Source organism: Nicotiana tabacum, chromosome 5, assembly GCF_000715075.1.
Source record: "Nicotiana tabacum cultivar K326 chromosome 5, ASM71507v2, whole genome shotgun sequence".
NCBI lineage: Eukaryota > Viridiplantae > Streptophyta > Magnoliopsida > Solanales > Solanaceae > Nicotiana > Nicotiana tabacum.
Window position 1 is genome coordinate 152,861,778 of NC_134084.1, and position 16,413 is coordinate 152,878,190.

The window sequence follows — 16,413 nt, forward strand, 5'->3', positions numbered from 1 at the left end:
CAATGAAAGTATTTTCTGGAAGTTCTCCCATGACCTCTTTACCTTTGTACATCACCAAAGTCTTTTGATAATTCCACGGTACTGTGGACGGGTTGGTCATTGGCTTTTGTGGCACGCGTCCGATAACCACTGGCTCATTCAGCCGAGGTGGTTGAATCGTCCCCCGGACCACATAGGCCCCTTTCGGTACGTACATAGGTTTTGTCTTTTTGATTCCGAAGTTCTGCGTCTTCTCAGCTCGACCTCGTGGTATGTAAAGAACTTCATCCTTTACCGGTACCACTCTCTTCTCCACCTTCTTTTCAGGCACTTTCTTTATAGCTTTGACTTCTTCCCCCTTTTCTGGTTTCTGGTCCATTTCGGGCCTCTTCCCCGTGTCGGCAATGGCAATTATAGCTTTCAAAGCAGGATCGAACTCTTTGTCTTCACAAATCATTCCGATCAGCGGCCCATTATTGTGAGCAGGTAATGGATTGTTAGTTACGTTCGGGATCTCCTCGTCCCTTAGCACTATTTTCCCTTGCTCTATCAAATTTTCGACCACTCTTTTCAACGACCAGCAGTCATTTGTATCATGTCCCTCGGCCCCTGAATGATAGGCGCATCTGACTCCGGCTTTGTATGAAGGTGATGTTGGGTTTTGCCTCGTTTGGGGGATTGGTTGCAAGAAACCCAACTAGACTAGCTTAGGGAACAAAGTAGAGTATTGCTCACCGATGGACGTGAAAGTCCGCCGTCGAGGTGGCTCCTGAGGGCGAAAGTTATTCTGTGGGGGTTGTGGGTTATAGTGGTTGCGGTATGGAGGCTGATTTCTGGGAGGTGGAGTTGGGCCTCGGTTGGCTTGTTGTGGCGGATGGTTATAAGGTTGGGCATTCATGACCATATAAGGTTGATGAGCATATGCCAAATTTGAGTGGGGGTAGTAGTGTTGTGGGGCTCTTTCCGGAAAATGGGGCCTGAGATGACGATACTCCCTTGCTTCAGAGGCTGCCATAGTCGTTTCTTCCTTCTTCTTCCCCCTCGTCGTTCCTCCGGACCCGCTTTGGACGGCCTGGGAGGTTGCCCTTATGGCTGCTTGACTCAGAATCCTACCTGTTTTCAAGCCATTTTCCACCATCTCTCCAATCTTGATCGCTTCCACGAATGGCTTACCCATGGCTGACATCATGTTTTGGAAATAGTCAGATTCTTGAGCCTGGAGAAAGGTAGTGACCATTTCCACTTCATCCATGGGAGGCTTCACTCTCGACGCCTATTCACGCCACTTAATAGCATATTCTCTGAAGCTTTCCGAAGGTTTCTTCTTCAAATTCGACAGAGAGTTTCGGTCTGGCGCAATGTCGATGTTATACTGGAATCGTTTTACAAAATCTCTGGCGAGATCATCCCATATATGCCATCGGGACATTTCCTGGTCCATATACCATTCCGAGGCTATCCCTACTAGACTTTCCCCAAAATATGCCATTAGCAGTTCTTCTTTTCCGCCGGCTCCCCGCAATTGGTTGCAGTATTTCTTAAGATGTGCAATGGGGTCACCGTGCCCATCGTATTTCTCGAACTTTGGGGTCTTGAAACCCGCTGGCAGGTGCACGTGAGGGAACATGCATAGGTCGGCGTAAGAGACGCTCTTTTGTCCGCTCAATCCTTGCATATTCTTCAAACTTTGTTCAAGGCTTCTCATTCTTTTGGCAATCTCATTTTGTTCTGCAATTCTGGGGTTCTGATCTGCCCAGGTGCAAGCTCGCACTGAGGCGGTAGAGGATTAGTACTGGTAGCGAACCTAGTTGGTTCCATTGAGAACGATGGTGCTTGGAATGTAAAGGAAGATGAGTCAAAGCTTGGCTTGTACGTAGTAGGCTGTGCCGTAATCGGGCAAGGCGATGCAGTAAAGATGTTCATGCTTGCATCAGTGGATGACATTCGGGGATGAGGCTCAGAAGGCGATCCAGCTGAGAAGGCTGAGGTGGCTGGGTACCCGAATGGGGTAGCAGGATAATTTATGGGGACATTAGAAGTCCCGCTTGACCTGGAGAATAATTCAGGGAATCCGGGGACGACACTTGGCGGCTCTTTCCCATTATTCCAATCGTCCAGCATTTCCAACATGCGGAGCCGTAGGATTCTATTTTCCTCCGCAGTTGCAGATTCAGGTGTGAGGACGGCTGAGATCGAGCTTTCCTCGGAAACAGGGGTTGTTTGCAATGGATTTTCTGAAGACATTTCCACACTCCCTTTTGATCTTGTGAAGTAAGTGTAAGTACTGCTTCTGGTCCTAACAATAGGTAGTTGAACACTTCTCCTTGACCTCGTGAAGTATGAGTGCGAGGCCAGACTTTCACCAAACCAACCGTCTTCCCAAAAACCCTAGATACTCATCGACAAACGCACGGTTAATTTGCGGCAAATAACAGATAGTTAATCTCACGTTGGGCATGATGCACCTATATAGTTAAGTGGATTACTATATGTTTGCTATGGGAGCATGCGTCATTCCGGCATTTTTCCTCTTACTAGTTTTTTTCTTTTCTTTTTCTTTTTTTTTCTTTTTTTTTTGTTTTTCTTTTATGTTTTTTTTTATTTTGCAGTAAAAGAAATGCGACCGGATCCGATGAGGATTGCCTACGTATCACGATGCCTACGTGAATCAGATCATTACGTAGTTCGAAAAACACAAATGATCGTAAAAGAAACAACCTCTTTATTGTTGAAAAATGTTCTATTACAAACTACATTTTGCAAAAGAAAAAGCGAACTTTGAAAATAAACCTAGATTCAAAATAGACTAAAAATCAACCTGATGGGAAAAACAAGCAGAAGATGCTAAGATACCGATTTGACCTATGAATGCATTATGGTTTTGAAAATTGGTGTCCGCGGGGCATCGTTCGGCCTCACCGCGGTCCTAGGCGTGAGATCCCTCTCAAGTTGCTCCAGCTCATGCATAGTCTGCTTGACATAACCCATTACTGCCGAGAGGACGGTAACGCTGGACATGTTCTCACATCGTAGACATCGTCTGGTGATGGCATGGGCAATGGCCTTGATCCTATCTCTGGTTTGCTTTTTCTCTATGAGTAGGCGTTTTATCTGATCGCTACATATCTTGAATACTTGAGCATCCTGTATATGTTGATGCTTCAGTTGTCGTACTTCCAACTTCATCTGGGCTATTGAGTCGTACTAGTATCTGCTCTTAATTTGGAAATCTTTGGCCTGATTAGCTGCTTTGATCTCGAGTGTAGCCATCTCTCTCTTCATTTTAGCAACAGTTTTCTCGTGGTCGCCTTCCAATTGATTCAGGTATCGGCGATGCTTATCTACTCTTGTATCCCGCTGTGCCCTGAGCTCGGCTATGACGTTTTCAGATTTCTCCAAACCATCTTGCCATTCCCTGATTTCACTTTTTAGCCTTTTTATCAGCTACTCGTCTGATCGACGCCTTGGCTGTTTATCCGCATCCACCCTTATCTGTTTGATCTGGGCTCTGAGTATTTCGTTTTCCTGAATTAACCTGTTCCGCTCTCCCAGATCGGTAGCAGCTTGCACGTTGTGCTCATATTTCAAGCTTTCCACTTGTTGCTTTAACTTGCTGATTTTGGCACAATAGCCTCTTTCCTTCGCTAACCAATCCCACTGCCTTTGCGATGATTCGGTGAGATTCCGGATGTGGGGTCTCTTAGCCTGTCTTTCATGCTCGAATTCTCTTCTATACCACGCAAGGTAACCTGGTGCCGTCTCTCCTTTGGCTCGATCCCGCACGCAAGTATCTGATTTCAAATATTGACACTCACTCCAGATTTGGCGAATCTTTGCTTCCGGGAATTGTCCGTTATGACTTATTTCAACTGCTTGAGTGCTAAGATCTTCCTCATGAGGTACTGTCTGGCATCTTCCGAACTGTCTCAAAACTCGGGAGGGTGCGTAAGGTTAATGCTCTTAAGCCCCATCAGTAAGAAATGAGTTTTAGCTGCAGACATATATAGGATCTCATCAACAGGCAACCATCCCAACGTCCATTGTATTTGGCTGGAAGTAAGAGCTTGAAAGAACGAGGTCCATGCCAGGACTCCTTTGGGCAAAATGATCTCTTTGGTTCTCGTGTAAGATTCTTCTATGCAGGTCTTTTCCGGGGAACCATGGCTCAAAATCTCGGAATGATGGTAGAGGTGCTCGGTCATCCATATCTGTAGGAGCAAGTTACAACCTTCGAAGAAATTTCCCCCAGCTTTACAAGCTGTGAGAGCTCGAAAGATGTCAGATACCACCATTGGCGCGAGAGTACTGTCACTTTGCGTGAGTAAAGTGCTGACGACCCCAGATATCTTCAAATCAATGTTTCCATCTTTCCTTGGAAATACCAGAAGGCCCAGGAACATCATCATGAATGCTACTCGTCTGTGCTTGTCCCACTTATGACGAACTCCTTTGCTGCACAGTTTGTTGATTGGATTATTGAATCCCTCCTCATGACCGTACCTATCATATATGAAGCATGGAGTACAAAATCCGGCTGCCAGATCCGGGTTGTGGACTGTTCTAGGTATTTTCAACGAATCTAGGAACCGATGTACCGTGACGACTCTCGGGGCGATCAAGTATTTTTCCCTCAACGGAAGTTCAGTATTCCCGATGTATCCGGCCATTTCTTCCAAAGTCGGGGTGAGCTCAAAATCAGAGAAATGGAAAACATTGTGCGCCGGGTCCCAATAGGTAACCAAAGCTCTTATGATATCTCCCCGAGGCTGGATTTCCAACAAACCCACCAGACCTTTCAGATATTTCTTAACCTCATTTTGTCCTTCAACACCTAGATCATTCCACCATAGCCGTAACTTGACAGGGATTTTGGTCATTATTGAAAAATGTTTATTTTGCATCGTGCTCATCCTGCACATTTATTAAGGTGATTTTAACAAAAATGACTGATTCAAAATATTTTACAGAGGGGATCAAGTTTTGAACACGGCCTTTAAGCACTTCGGGGACGAAGATTTTAAGGCTGTGTGGGTCTACTGGATAAAAATGCTAAACAAGACCCAAAGGTGGCTATTTATGCAAAGTCAGCCTTCCGGCGTCCCTTTCGGGAACATTCAGCTATTTATGACAAAACAACGTCACCCGATTTATTTACGACTCTTTTAAAGTTTGAAACGCATTTTTATTTATTTATTTATTTATTGATTTTGGCTATTTTAGCAAAAATGGGGGTTGAACCCGACGAGGGTTGCCTACGTATCTCACATCCGGTGAGAATCAAACCGGCGTAGTTCGGGCGTACCGTAAATAGAAGAATCAAATAAACCTAGAAATCAAGAATACGTTTTTATATTTTTTTTCTTTTTGAAAAGAGATAAAGACTAAAGAAAATATTTATTATTATTTTGTTTTTTAGGAAATATTTGGACTATTAGTCTGAATTTACAAAAGGGGTACTACGAAAGAAACAACATTTTTTTTTGAATTATGAATTTTCCGTTTTCTTTTTTTTACTTTTAAAATAAATACCTTCTCTTTTTTTGATTTTGGAAGTGATAAAAAAAAAGAAAATTTTTTATATATATATATTTTTTAATAACTTAAACTAAGAAGACAAATTTTGTTTTTTATTCTTTTTTTTTTTTTAGAAAAATTCCGGCGAGGTTTCGATACTACTTGGACATTGGTTTTATTTTTCCAAAATAAGTAATTATCTCTCTACGCTGCTATTTTCCTTTTTTAGAAACCGGTCAGCATGCGGAACCGAAGCAAATAAATGCGCAAAACAAATAGGATGCAGCAGGGTGGTCTTTTCATTTCAGGTTGCCTGTCCTAGACGGACCCAACCCCTGTGTTGAGCCCCCTAAGTCAAATGCAACATGATGCAAATAAACGTTCCTACTAGGGATCCGGCATGAAGTTTCGTTATACTAGGTTTAAACCTTGGGTATTTGTTCTAGACTGTGTACCCGAGCGAACAACTCGAGTCGAGGAGGGGGCTACGTACCGGGGACCCGCGAGATTGTCCGGCTTTGTAACTTGTCCGACCTCTTTCTTATTTCAGGTATCGACACTAACAGAATAGGGAGTCTCGACCAGCGAGCTTCTCCCCGGAGGTAAAGAAGAGAAGGGTTTCGGCACAGTTTATATACAGTTCAGATAATATCAAAGCGGTAAAAGACAACATTTAGCACGTTATGCAAAAACATGTAATAAAGATCAGATAATAAAGCCAAATATAACAATTATTCTAAGCTCGAATTCTTGAACCCTGAACCAGTGGTTCTGGGTTATCAATTCCCCAGCAGAGTCGCCAGAGTGTCACACCTCCTTTTTGCGCGCCCGGCCCCAAAGGGTTAAACGCGCGGGTGGAGTTTTTCCAATTTAAGTGACAATATTCAAAATGAGATTATTTATTTAATTCAGAGTCGCCACTTGGGAAAGGTTTGGCTTTTGGTGTCCCAAGTCACCGGTTTATCTTGAATCCCAAATCGAGGAAATTTTCGACTTTTCCAAATGAAGTCTGCGAACCAGAAATTCTAAGTAAGGAATTCTGTTGACCCGAGGGAAGGTGTTAGGCACCCTCGAATCCCGTGGTTCTAGCACGGTCGCTTAAATTGTTATAATGGCTAAATATCTGATTTAAATACATGTTATGACTTACGTGCTTTTATTAAGTTTAAACCGCTTTTATTATTATCATTTATTTTTATAGAATTGCAACGTCGTGGAAATGCATCTCGAACCACGTCACAATCAATGCACCCGTGGTCGTCGACACATTTTGACTCCGTTGAGATTTTGACTCCGAATTTAAGAATGTATTTTAATTAAGTCGTGCCTAAAGAGTCTAACGCGTTATTATTTTGTAGAAGGCCATGAGGATTCACTAAACGGCCTAGCCTGAATTCTAAATATTATGATTAGTTGTTGAGGGCCCCGCAATTTACATTTTTATTTGGCGAGGCTCATCTCATTATTTTAGAAGAGGATATCCTAAAGTGACTACATTTCTATTATTCTGTTTCCAGAAATAGAAGAAAAGAAAGATGTATGCTAATCGAAGTATATGCTTTGGCCTAAACCGGACTCCTATGAATTTCTGATTAGTTACTTATAAAGTGAAAAGACGTCATGCCTTGCGAAAAGGGTTCAGTTAAACAAAGAAATTACATATGAGATTGATGAAATGCAATAATTAATCCGACAACATTCTTAAGTTGAATCTAAATCAAATTGCTTAAACAGGATTAATAGAGTTCCTTATTAAAAGGTGTTACTGGTGATGTTCAAAACTAGTCTTATAAACTACCTAAAGGAGTCAAAACTGGATGATTCGAAACTGTATTACATTTAGCTAGATTTAACAGCCATTTGCCCTTACCTATTTAAGCATGCTAAAAGAATGAGTTTAAGTTTAACAATTGTATAAATAGTGTCACATTCCATGGATCGTATTTACATCCTGTATGCTAACTAAACGAATCAAATACCGCAGTTTCAGATTAACATTAAATTTACTTAAATACAAACTTGCCAATGTATGCTCTATTAGCTATAAACTAAAATTCACACAACTTAACAACATTTATGAAGAGGCAGTCAGTAAATAACAGGTGATTGTAACTCCTTCAACTCTTTCTATTCATGCTTTTCAATGTTACAAACAGCTACACCAATGTGAGACTTGAGATGTGTACCTGGAAATACTGAAAATGCAAAGGAGAAGAGGAAGAAGATAGGGGAATCAGCAGCAGCAGGAAACAGAATTAACAGTAGCAGCAGGACACAGAATAGCAGCAGCAAACAACACACGAAACAATTGGAGTGGGATCAAGACCTCAGCTGGAAATACTCAACTAGACCAAGTCCCCGAGTAAAACAACAACAACCAAGCAGACTCAACTGGGATTTGGAAGAAATCAGTGTTGCACGAACAGGTCAAGACTAGTGAAATCAAGACAGCAATCAAAAAATGTAATTTCTAATCCTGCCTGTCTGTGTTATCAAAGAGAATTCTTTTCCAGTTTTCTGTTTTTCCTCACTTTAGTTCTCAAAATGTTCTCTCCTCAAATCACTCTGTTCTTGTCAATGTCTGTTTCTGTGTGTGTGTGTGTATATATATATCTCTCAATGTGTATCCCCCTTTCCAAACTGATGGAAGTCTGTGTCTATTCCTAATCCCCTCTCCCTCTGTGTTCACTTTCCCTAATATCAGATGGTATCCCTTTTCTTTTCCTCCTCTATTGTCTCTCTCTATCTCTGTATGCTCTGTATCTATCAGATGTCCTCTCTTTTTCTCCTATATCCTCACAGTGTGCCTCTGTCTCTCCCCCTCTATCTATCAGATGTCATCCCCTTTTATAAGCCTAAAGTCATCATTTTAACAGCCTGTTTAGACCCAAAAGAACACCCCTCCCATGTGGTCTGTCTTGTTTCAGTTTCCACTTACTTTAAATATAAACAAACTCCCATGATATTCCCTGGCAGATTCACTTTATGTAATGTTTATTATTTTTGAGGCTAAAGTAGAGTATGGGCAGCAGAATGTAGTAGTCTGACAGCATATGCTGTCAAACTATTTTAATTCAAACAGGACCTTTATGCACATGTTGTGCACAAATGCACATGACATCAATTCCGATTACAATTACAGACCAAACCTTAGGTTTCTGAAATCACATTAACAACTATAAGTAAATGAACTTAGTTCTTAATTGATTCAGGCAATGTTCAACAGAAGCAAATCGATTTATTTTTGTTCAGACAGTTGAAACTAATTGACGACATATGTCGACTCGACTATATTAGCATTAACATATACAATCGACACCAAAATCAGACATTCAAAAGTATAGGACACATGATTCGAATTGTACTGACTAAACAGAATCATACTCGAGGAATCAGCTAATCAGTACAAATTTGGAATCCAACTAATTGCACAACAAATACATACATACACACTATCAGAACAAGTAGAAGAAGACACTCAATCAAACAAACAAAGGTTCAGGCAAGGTGGACAGGACACAGTTGGTAAAAATCCGAAACAACCATTACACAACAACAATAACACCCTTTCAAACAAACATGGACTAACAGAACAAAGAAAAGAGAACAGAACTCACCTTAAATCCCGAAAAATCAAAACCTTAACTCGGACTCAGTCAGACCTTTCTTAAGGCTGAACGGACTTTAATCGATGAGAAACACTTCGATTAAGGTCCATTAGACCTTAATCTCTTCGGCTTGAACAAGGTACGGACCAGTGACGAGGAACCCTAAGGTTCCAAAAATTAGATCCGGGATTCATGCTTCCCTGGTCAGATTCGGACCAAACCAAACATGGTTTGGTCACGAGGGGAGTCTGGGGAGTGTCTGGTATGAATTTAGGGTCGATCGGTGTAGATCGAGTTTTGACTCGAATCTTCAAATGAAGATTCGAGAAGGTGGGAAGGGATTCGAGCTAAATGGTTAAAAGATCCAGGTTCAGGGTGGCAAGGGGGTTCTATGGTGTTAAGGGTGTGGTCATCGGCGTCCATGCCGCCGGGTTTCTGGTGAAGGGAGATGGGGGCGGCTAGGGTTTGAAGGGGAAGGGTTTGGTGAAGACGAAGGCTGGGGTGTTGGATAGGGGGGCAGGGTATGGTAAAGGGCTTATATAGTTAGTGGGTAGGTGGATCTCAGCCGTTGGATCACTCGAGATCAACGGCTTGGATCTAAAGGCTTAGGGGAAACGGTGTCGTTCTATCTAAACGGGGTCTGGGTTGGTCCGGGTGGAGACGGGTCGGGTTCCTTAGTGGGTTATGGGGAATCGATCTTGACCGTTGATCAATTTGAGATCAACGGCCCAGATCAACCTGGATTAATACGACGTCGTTTGGACGCTCTAGGTGTTCAGCTGGTCTGGACCGGGGCAGGCTCACTCTTTGGGCTCGATTTGGGCCTCAAATTTAATAAAAATGAGCCCAAAGAGATTTTTAAACAAATTCTGTATTCTCTTTTATATTTTCTTATTTTTATTTTATTTTTTAAAACAAACCCAAGTAAATCAAATTAAAATTAAATAGACACTTAATACAAATATTTACACATATATCAAAATATTTGAAGCAGGTAAAATCAAACAAAACAAAAATCACGGACCAAGACGCCTATTTATGATTTTCTATTTAACAACCGGATTACGGTTCAAATTACGCATGACACATACATTTTTGTATTTTGTTTTGATAGAATAAAATGGGCAAAAGTCATAAATAATTAACAAAATGCCATGTAAAAATCCAAAAATTATACAGCAGTACCAATTATTATTATTATTTTTTCTTTTGGAGCGATTGTCGCGCAAGACAAAAATCACGTGCTCACAAGAGTTACAATCAAGATTTACCATATTTGCTTGTATTTAAAATCAAATTATAGAATGTCAAGAATTTAAAAGAGAAAAGTAAAGTAAAATACTTACCTTAAATTTAGAATTTAATCATGAAGGAAGTTCATGGAACAATTGACAATCATTATGTTCAATCCCAATGCTACTACCCAGTTGGTTAGAGTCTCGTGCTGATAACGTATCATAAAACAATAAAAGAAGAAGAAGAGTATTGTAGAGAAAAGTAAGGAGAGAGAATTCTTATTGATTTTGAGATGAATTACAATAGAATATGACCCCTCTATTTATAGGGAAAGAGTGACTTAACCACCAAGTAAAATTCCTAAAATCTCTCCAAAATATAGACATTCACCTTAAATAAAACTCTATTTAAAATAGTTTAGAATTATTTACGAGAAGTTGTTAACAATTATTAAATTAAAGACGACGAACTGTATCAAACTAAACACGCATTTTCCTTTTTTCTTATTATTAAGGTCTAGTGGTTTGATTACATCCACACAATGACATAAGGCTTAATGACGCATGCAATATGACATAAAGAGAGAATGGAAACGCTACGAATCTAAGTTACATTAAGAACTAATTAAATTATAAATATTTTGCGGAAAACTAGTACGTTTAGTTGCTAAGTGAAATTGTTGAGACAATTGAAGAAATGAGAAATGAAGATGATGACTAATCAGTCGAGAGAGAAGGAGCAGAAAAAACAGAGATAGAGAAGTTAGTGTTTTTTCATTATTTTAAATCAATATGATCAATATAGAATAATACAATGTTGATATATATATATATAGTTGTTAGTTTAGCTTAATTAACAACTTAACTAACTCTTAGACTTTAACTAACCTTCTAACCGTAATTCTGACTTCTAACTACTAGGTGAGTGAAATGACTAAAATACCCTTCTTTCCTTTATTATGTTATATCATTTCCTACCCTCCCTCTCAAGCTAGGTAGTGCAAAAATATTATAAACTCCTAGCTTGGAGCTAAGATATTCATGTTGAACTTTGTTGAGCCCTTTTGTCAAGATATCTACTGGTTGTTCTTTGATATGAATATACTTGGTTGTGATAAGTCCTTGTAATATCTTCTCCCTAATAAAATGGCAATCAATTTCTATATGCCTAATTCTTTCATAATATACTGGGTTGGCTGCGATATGCATTTCTGCCTTGCTGTCACTGTAAATATCAACTGGTAGCTTGATTTGAAAATCAATATCTTTAAGTAAACCAACTATCCAAATTAACTCTGCAACTGTGGTTGCACTACTGTGATATTCAGCTTCTGTTGAACTTCTTGAAATAGTGTTTTGTTTCTTAGAATTCCATGACACTAGTGAATCTCCAAGTTTAATTATATAACCTGTAATAGATTTTTTGGTGTGAGGACAAGAAGCCCAGTCAGCATCACAAAATCCCATAACTATATTATTTGAGTTGGTGGACAGAAGAACACCTTGACCAAGCTATTTCTTCAAATACTTTACTACTATGAGTGCTGCTTCCATGTGAAACCTTTTAGGATTCTGAAGAAATTGACTGAGAGTTTGAACACTGAAAACAATATTTGGTCGAGTTATAGTAATATAGAGTAGCTTTCCTATCAACTTTTGATAAGGAGTGATTCTCTATTTCTTTGTCTTCAGTGATTGTTTCTAATTTATTTGTCTTGATGATGTCATCACACTCCTTTGTTGTGAGCTTTGTATTGTAATCTATAGGTATAATAGCTAGTTTAACAACACCTAGACCAGCTTCAGAGGTGATTTCTAGAGCATATTTTCTTTGATACATCAAGATTCCTTGTTTGGATCTAGCAAACTCAATGCCTAGGAAGTACTTTAACTTACCTAGGTCTTTCATCTTGAAAGCATTTTGCCAAGCTATTTTAGTGTTTTGTATCAAACTAAGACTATCTCTGTGATGAGCATGTCATCAATATATACAAGCACTATAGTTGTATCTTCAGAAGTTTTCTTGAAAAATAGAGAGTGATCAAACTGACTTTGCTGAAATGAGTACCCCAGTAAAGGCTCAGTTAATTTAGCATTCCATTGTTTTGGAGCTTGCTTCAGACCATGTAGGGATTTAACAAGTTGACATGCTGACTTCTTCTCCCCCTTACTATTAAAACCCTGTGGTATTTGCATATTAATTCCATCATAAAGATCACCATGAAGGAAGACATTATATACATCCATTTGATGTATATGCCCCTCTTTTTGAGCTGCAATGGCTAGGACAGTTCTGACTGTCTTCATTTTTACAACATGACTGAATGTTTCTTGATAGTCAATGCCTTCTTATTGACTAAATCCTTTAGCCACTAATCTGGCTTTGAAATTTTCAACTTCCCTTGTGGCCTTTTACTTGATCTTATATATCCACTTACAACCTATTGGATATTTTCCTTCTGGTAGATTAACAATATCCCATGTGTGATTGTCTTGTAAAGCTTTAATTTCAGCTTTCATTGCTTCTATCCACCTAGGATCTTTGATGGCCTCTGCATAGTTGTTAGGTTCTATGACTAAAGATATAGAAGAAGTATAGTCTTGATACTTAGGTGAAATATTTTCATAACTAGTGTACTTATTTAGAGCATAGGATGTATCTTGATGGATGTTGAGAGATACAAAGTCTTGAAGCCAAAAAGGAGGTCTTTTATCTCTTTGAAATTTTCTGAGCTCATTCTGATTTGTAGAGCTAATATGAGTTGGTTGAGTAGAAGGAATCATACCTGGTTGCTGAGATTCAATTATGTGATCTGCTTGACATGATTCACCTTGATGTACTAAGAATTGTGTGTCTAAGTTGATTTCATTTGACTGATCAATTAGTTCAGGAGTTGAAGTATGATGATTCTTATCTGATTCAGCTACTCTTTGGCTTGAGTTTGTAAATGGTTGACTGTTTGTTTCAATTGCCTCATAGAGTAACTTCTGAACACTACTATCTTGAGCAAATATAGTTGTAGCTGACTTTTCAGAATTCTTTTTAAATGGGAATATGTCTTCCCTGAACCTAACATCTCTACTTATCAAGAAAATATTTGTTTTCTAAATCATATAGTAAATACCCCTTTTGATCTGTAGCATAACCTATGTCAACTGTCATTTTTTATCTAGGCTTCATTTTGTCCTATTCTTGAACTATTTCTGCATAGGCTAAACATCCCAGAACTCTTAAATGGCTTAGGTTGGGTTTCTTACCAAACAACCTCTCATATGGTGTTTGGTTGCATATAACTGTTCTTGGCATTCTATTAATCAGATATGTTGCACTTAACACACATTGCCCCCAGAACTTGATTGGTATATTTGCCTGAAATTTGACAGCTCTTGTAACCTCTAAAATATGTCTGTGTTTTCTCTCAGCCACTTCATTTTGTTGAGGAGTGTAAGCACATGACTTTTGATGGATAATCCCTAAATTACTGAACATGTTTTCACATACTGAATTCACAAACTCAATACCATTATCAGTCCTAATTACTTTAATTAACTTTTAAAACTGAGTCTTGACTAATGAAATGAATTTCTGTAAAACAGTGCTCCTGTCTAACTTTAATTTCAGCAAAAAAATCCAAGTAAATCTAGTATAATCAGCCACAACTGTTAAAAAATATTTATTTCCATCAATTGTAGACACCTTATAAGACCCCCATAGATCAACATGTACTAACTCAAAACAAACAGTAGATATTGTATTGATGATTGGAAAAAGGCAGTCTTGTTTGTTTTGCACATGGACATATTGTACATTTGCCTATCTTTTCAGCTATTATTTCAGTCGTTACAGAAGAAAGTATTCTTTTGAGTACTGAGACTGATATATGACCACATCTTTTATGCCAAAGATCTATATTTTCATCTGTTTTGACCTCAACTATTACTGGTGACTCATTTGCTGCACACAAAACTTCTTCACTAGATCTAACTATATGTAGACTTCCACTGAGTATGTATAATCCACTGTCTTCTCTACCAATCGCTTCACCTGCCCATTGAAGAAATCCTGAAAAATACAAAAATTAGGAAATAAGGCAACTGAGCACATTAAATCTTTAGTGACCTTAGAAACAGACAGTAAATTATACTTGAACTGAGGTATATGAAACACATTTGAAATAGTAATACTATTTGTAATATTATTGGAACCAGTATGTGCCACATGTGTAATATCTCCATTAGGTAGAAACACTCTCTTTGAAAATTCTGGTTGCACGACAAAATTCTTATTCAATAGATTTATCTCAACCACCATATGATTTGTGGCACCAGTATTAATTATCCATTCTTGTGGACTAGTATAAGCTAAGGAAGCAAGACTAATAACTACTGCATTAGCTGTAGGATTTTCAGATTCATTGACACTTGAAGACTTATTTAGAATGTGCAAAATTTGCTCATATTGCTCCATTGAGAAGGTGCAAGTTGATATTGGAGGCAGTCTTTGAACATTTAACTGAGTAGAAGTAGTTCATTGTCCCATTTCTGAATTAGTAGACCTTGAACCTCGACTAATTGCATTTCCTGCAGTTTGGGGCTGGTTTATCTGAGAATTCCCATAAGTAAATCCATTTAAGCCAGTATTCCTAAATTGAACATTACTTTCAGTCATTACATTATAGGTTGCATTACCAACACCAACTCACATTTTCTTCCTATTCTTGAATTCTATAGGATAGCCCACAATTTTGTAGAAATTTTCTTTGCTATGTCCCTTCATTTTACAGAATTCACATTGCACATTGTAATTCTTTCTGAACTTCTGATTTCTTCCATGTCTAGTTCCGGTATACATGGCCACATCATAGTGACTTGCAGACATTGCTAGATTTTCACCCAACAAACCTGTTGTAGCAGCCATAGACCTTTAACCTTCATTACTGCTGATTAAACCATAGGCTTGATTAACAGTTGATGCTGGGCTCATCATCAAGATCTGACGTCTTGCTTGACTATAAGACTCGTTCAACCCCATCAAGAATTGAAACAGTTTTAACTTCTGCAAATGGGTTACAAACTTCCTAGATTTTGCACAATCACGCCCGGGAGCAGGAACGAGAGCCTCAAACTCTTCCCACAAGTCCTTGAGTTTTGAAAAATACACAGAAATAGTTGTTGTTCCCTGATTTAATGTAGCAATTTCTTTATGCAAATTGAATGATCTTGATCCATCTATCTTGTTAAATTTCTCATGCAAGTCACTCCACACAACTTGTACACTAGAGGCATACATTATACCTCCAAGTAATTCACGTGCAACAAAATTCATCATCCAAGACAACACTATAGCATTAACTCTTTCCTAGTAATTCCAAGTGCATTTTGGAAATTTTTCCTTCGAACAAGACCCATCGACTAGTCCCAATTTGTTTCTACCCAGCAACGCTACTCTCATTGATCGATACCACATAGAATAATTTTCAATCCCAGTCAATTGAAAGGATATAATCTAAATTCTACTTACATCTGCCGGCGACAAAAACAATGGGTGATTGTAATAATTCCCTGGGACTTGATTTCCACTAATTCCTTGTGGAATAGCTGTTGTATGTGGAGATTGAGTCCCATCTGGAGTCAAAATATCTTCAATCGCCATAGATGACAAGATTCAAGAATCTATAGATAGAAGACTGAAATTTTGTGGAAAAACAAGAATCGAACACTGAGCTATTAATCTTTGCTCAATGCTCTGATACCATGAAATTGTTGAGACAATTGAAGAAATAAGAAATGAAGAAGATGACTAATCAGTCGATCGAGAGAGAGAGAGAGAGAAGGAACAGAAGAAACAAAGGTAGAGAAATATATATATATATATATATATATATATATATATATATATATATATATATATATATATATATATATATATATATAGAGAGAGAGAGAGAGAGAGAGAGAGAGAGAGAGAGAGAGAGAGAGAGAGCTTAATTAACAACTTAACTAACTCTTAGACTTTAACTAACCTTCCAACCGTAATTCTAACTTCTAACTACTAGGTGAGTGAAATGACTAAAATA

At 38.6% G+C, this 16,413-nt stretch overlaps 1 protein-coding gene across 1 annotated transcript; it reads right to left on the reverse strand.

Annotated features, from left to right (window-relative positions):
* Positions 1-15,260: 15,260 nt before the first annotated feature.
* LOC142181039 (uncharacterized) lies at positions 15,261-15,989 on the reverse strand. Its single transcript, XM_075253152.1, has 2 exons — positions 15,858-15,989; positions 15,261-15,695 (listed from the first exon to the last, which is right to left on the reverse strand). The coding sequence occupies exons 1-2, from the start codon at positions 15,987-15,989 to the stop codon at positions 15,261-15,263; spliced, it is 567 nt and encodes a 188-aa protein (XP_075109253.1).
* Positions 15,990-16,413: the final 424 nt, after the last annotated feature.

What these genes read in the sequence shown, in the direction of transcription:
- LOC142181039 (XM_075253152.1), bottom strand. Translation starts at nt 15,989, where the DNA reads ATGGCGATTGAAGATATTTTGACTCCAGATGGGACTCAATCTCCACAT. An exon ending in TGTTTTTGTCGCCGGCAGAT is followed by an intron (nt 15,696 to 15,857) that starts GTAAGTAGAATT and finishes TGGAATTACTAG; the next exon opens with GAAAGAGTTAATGCTATAGT.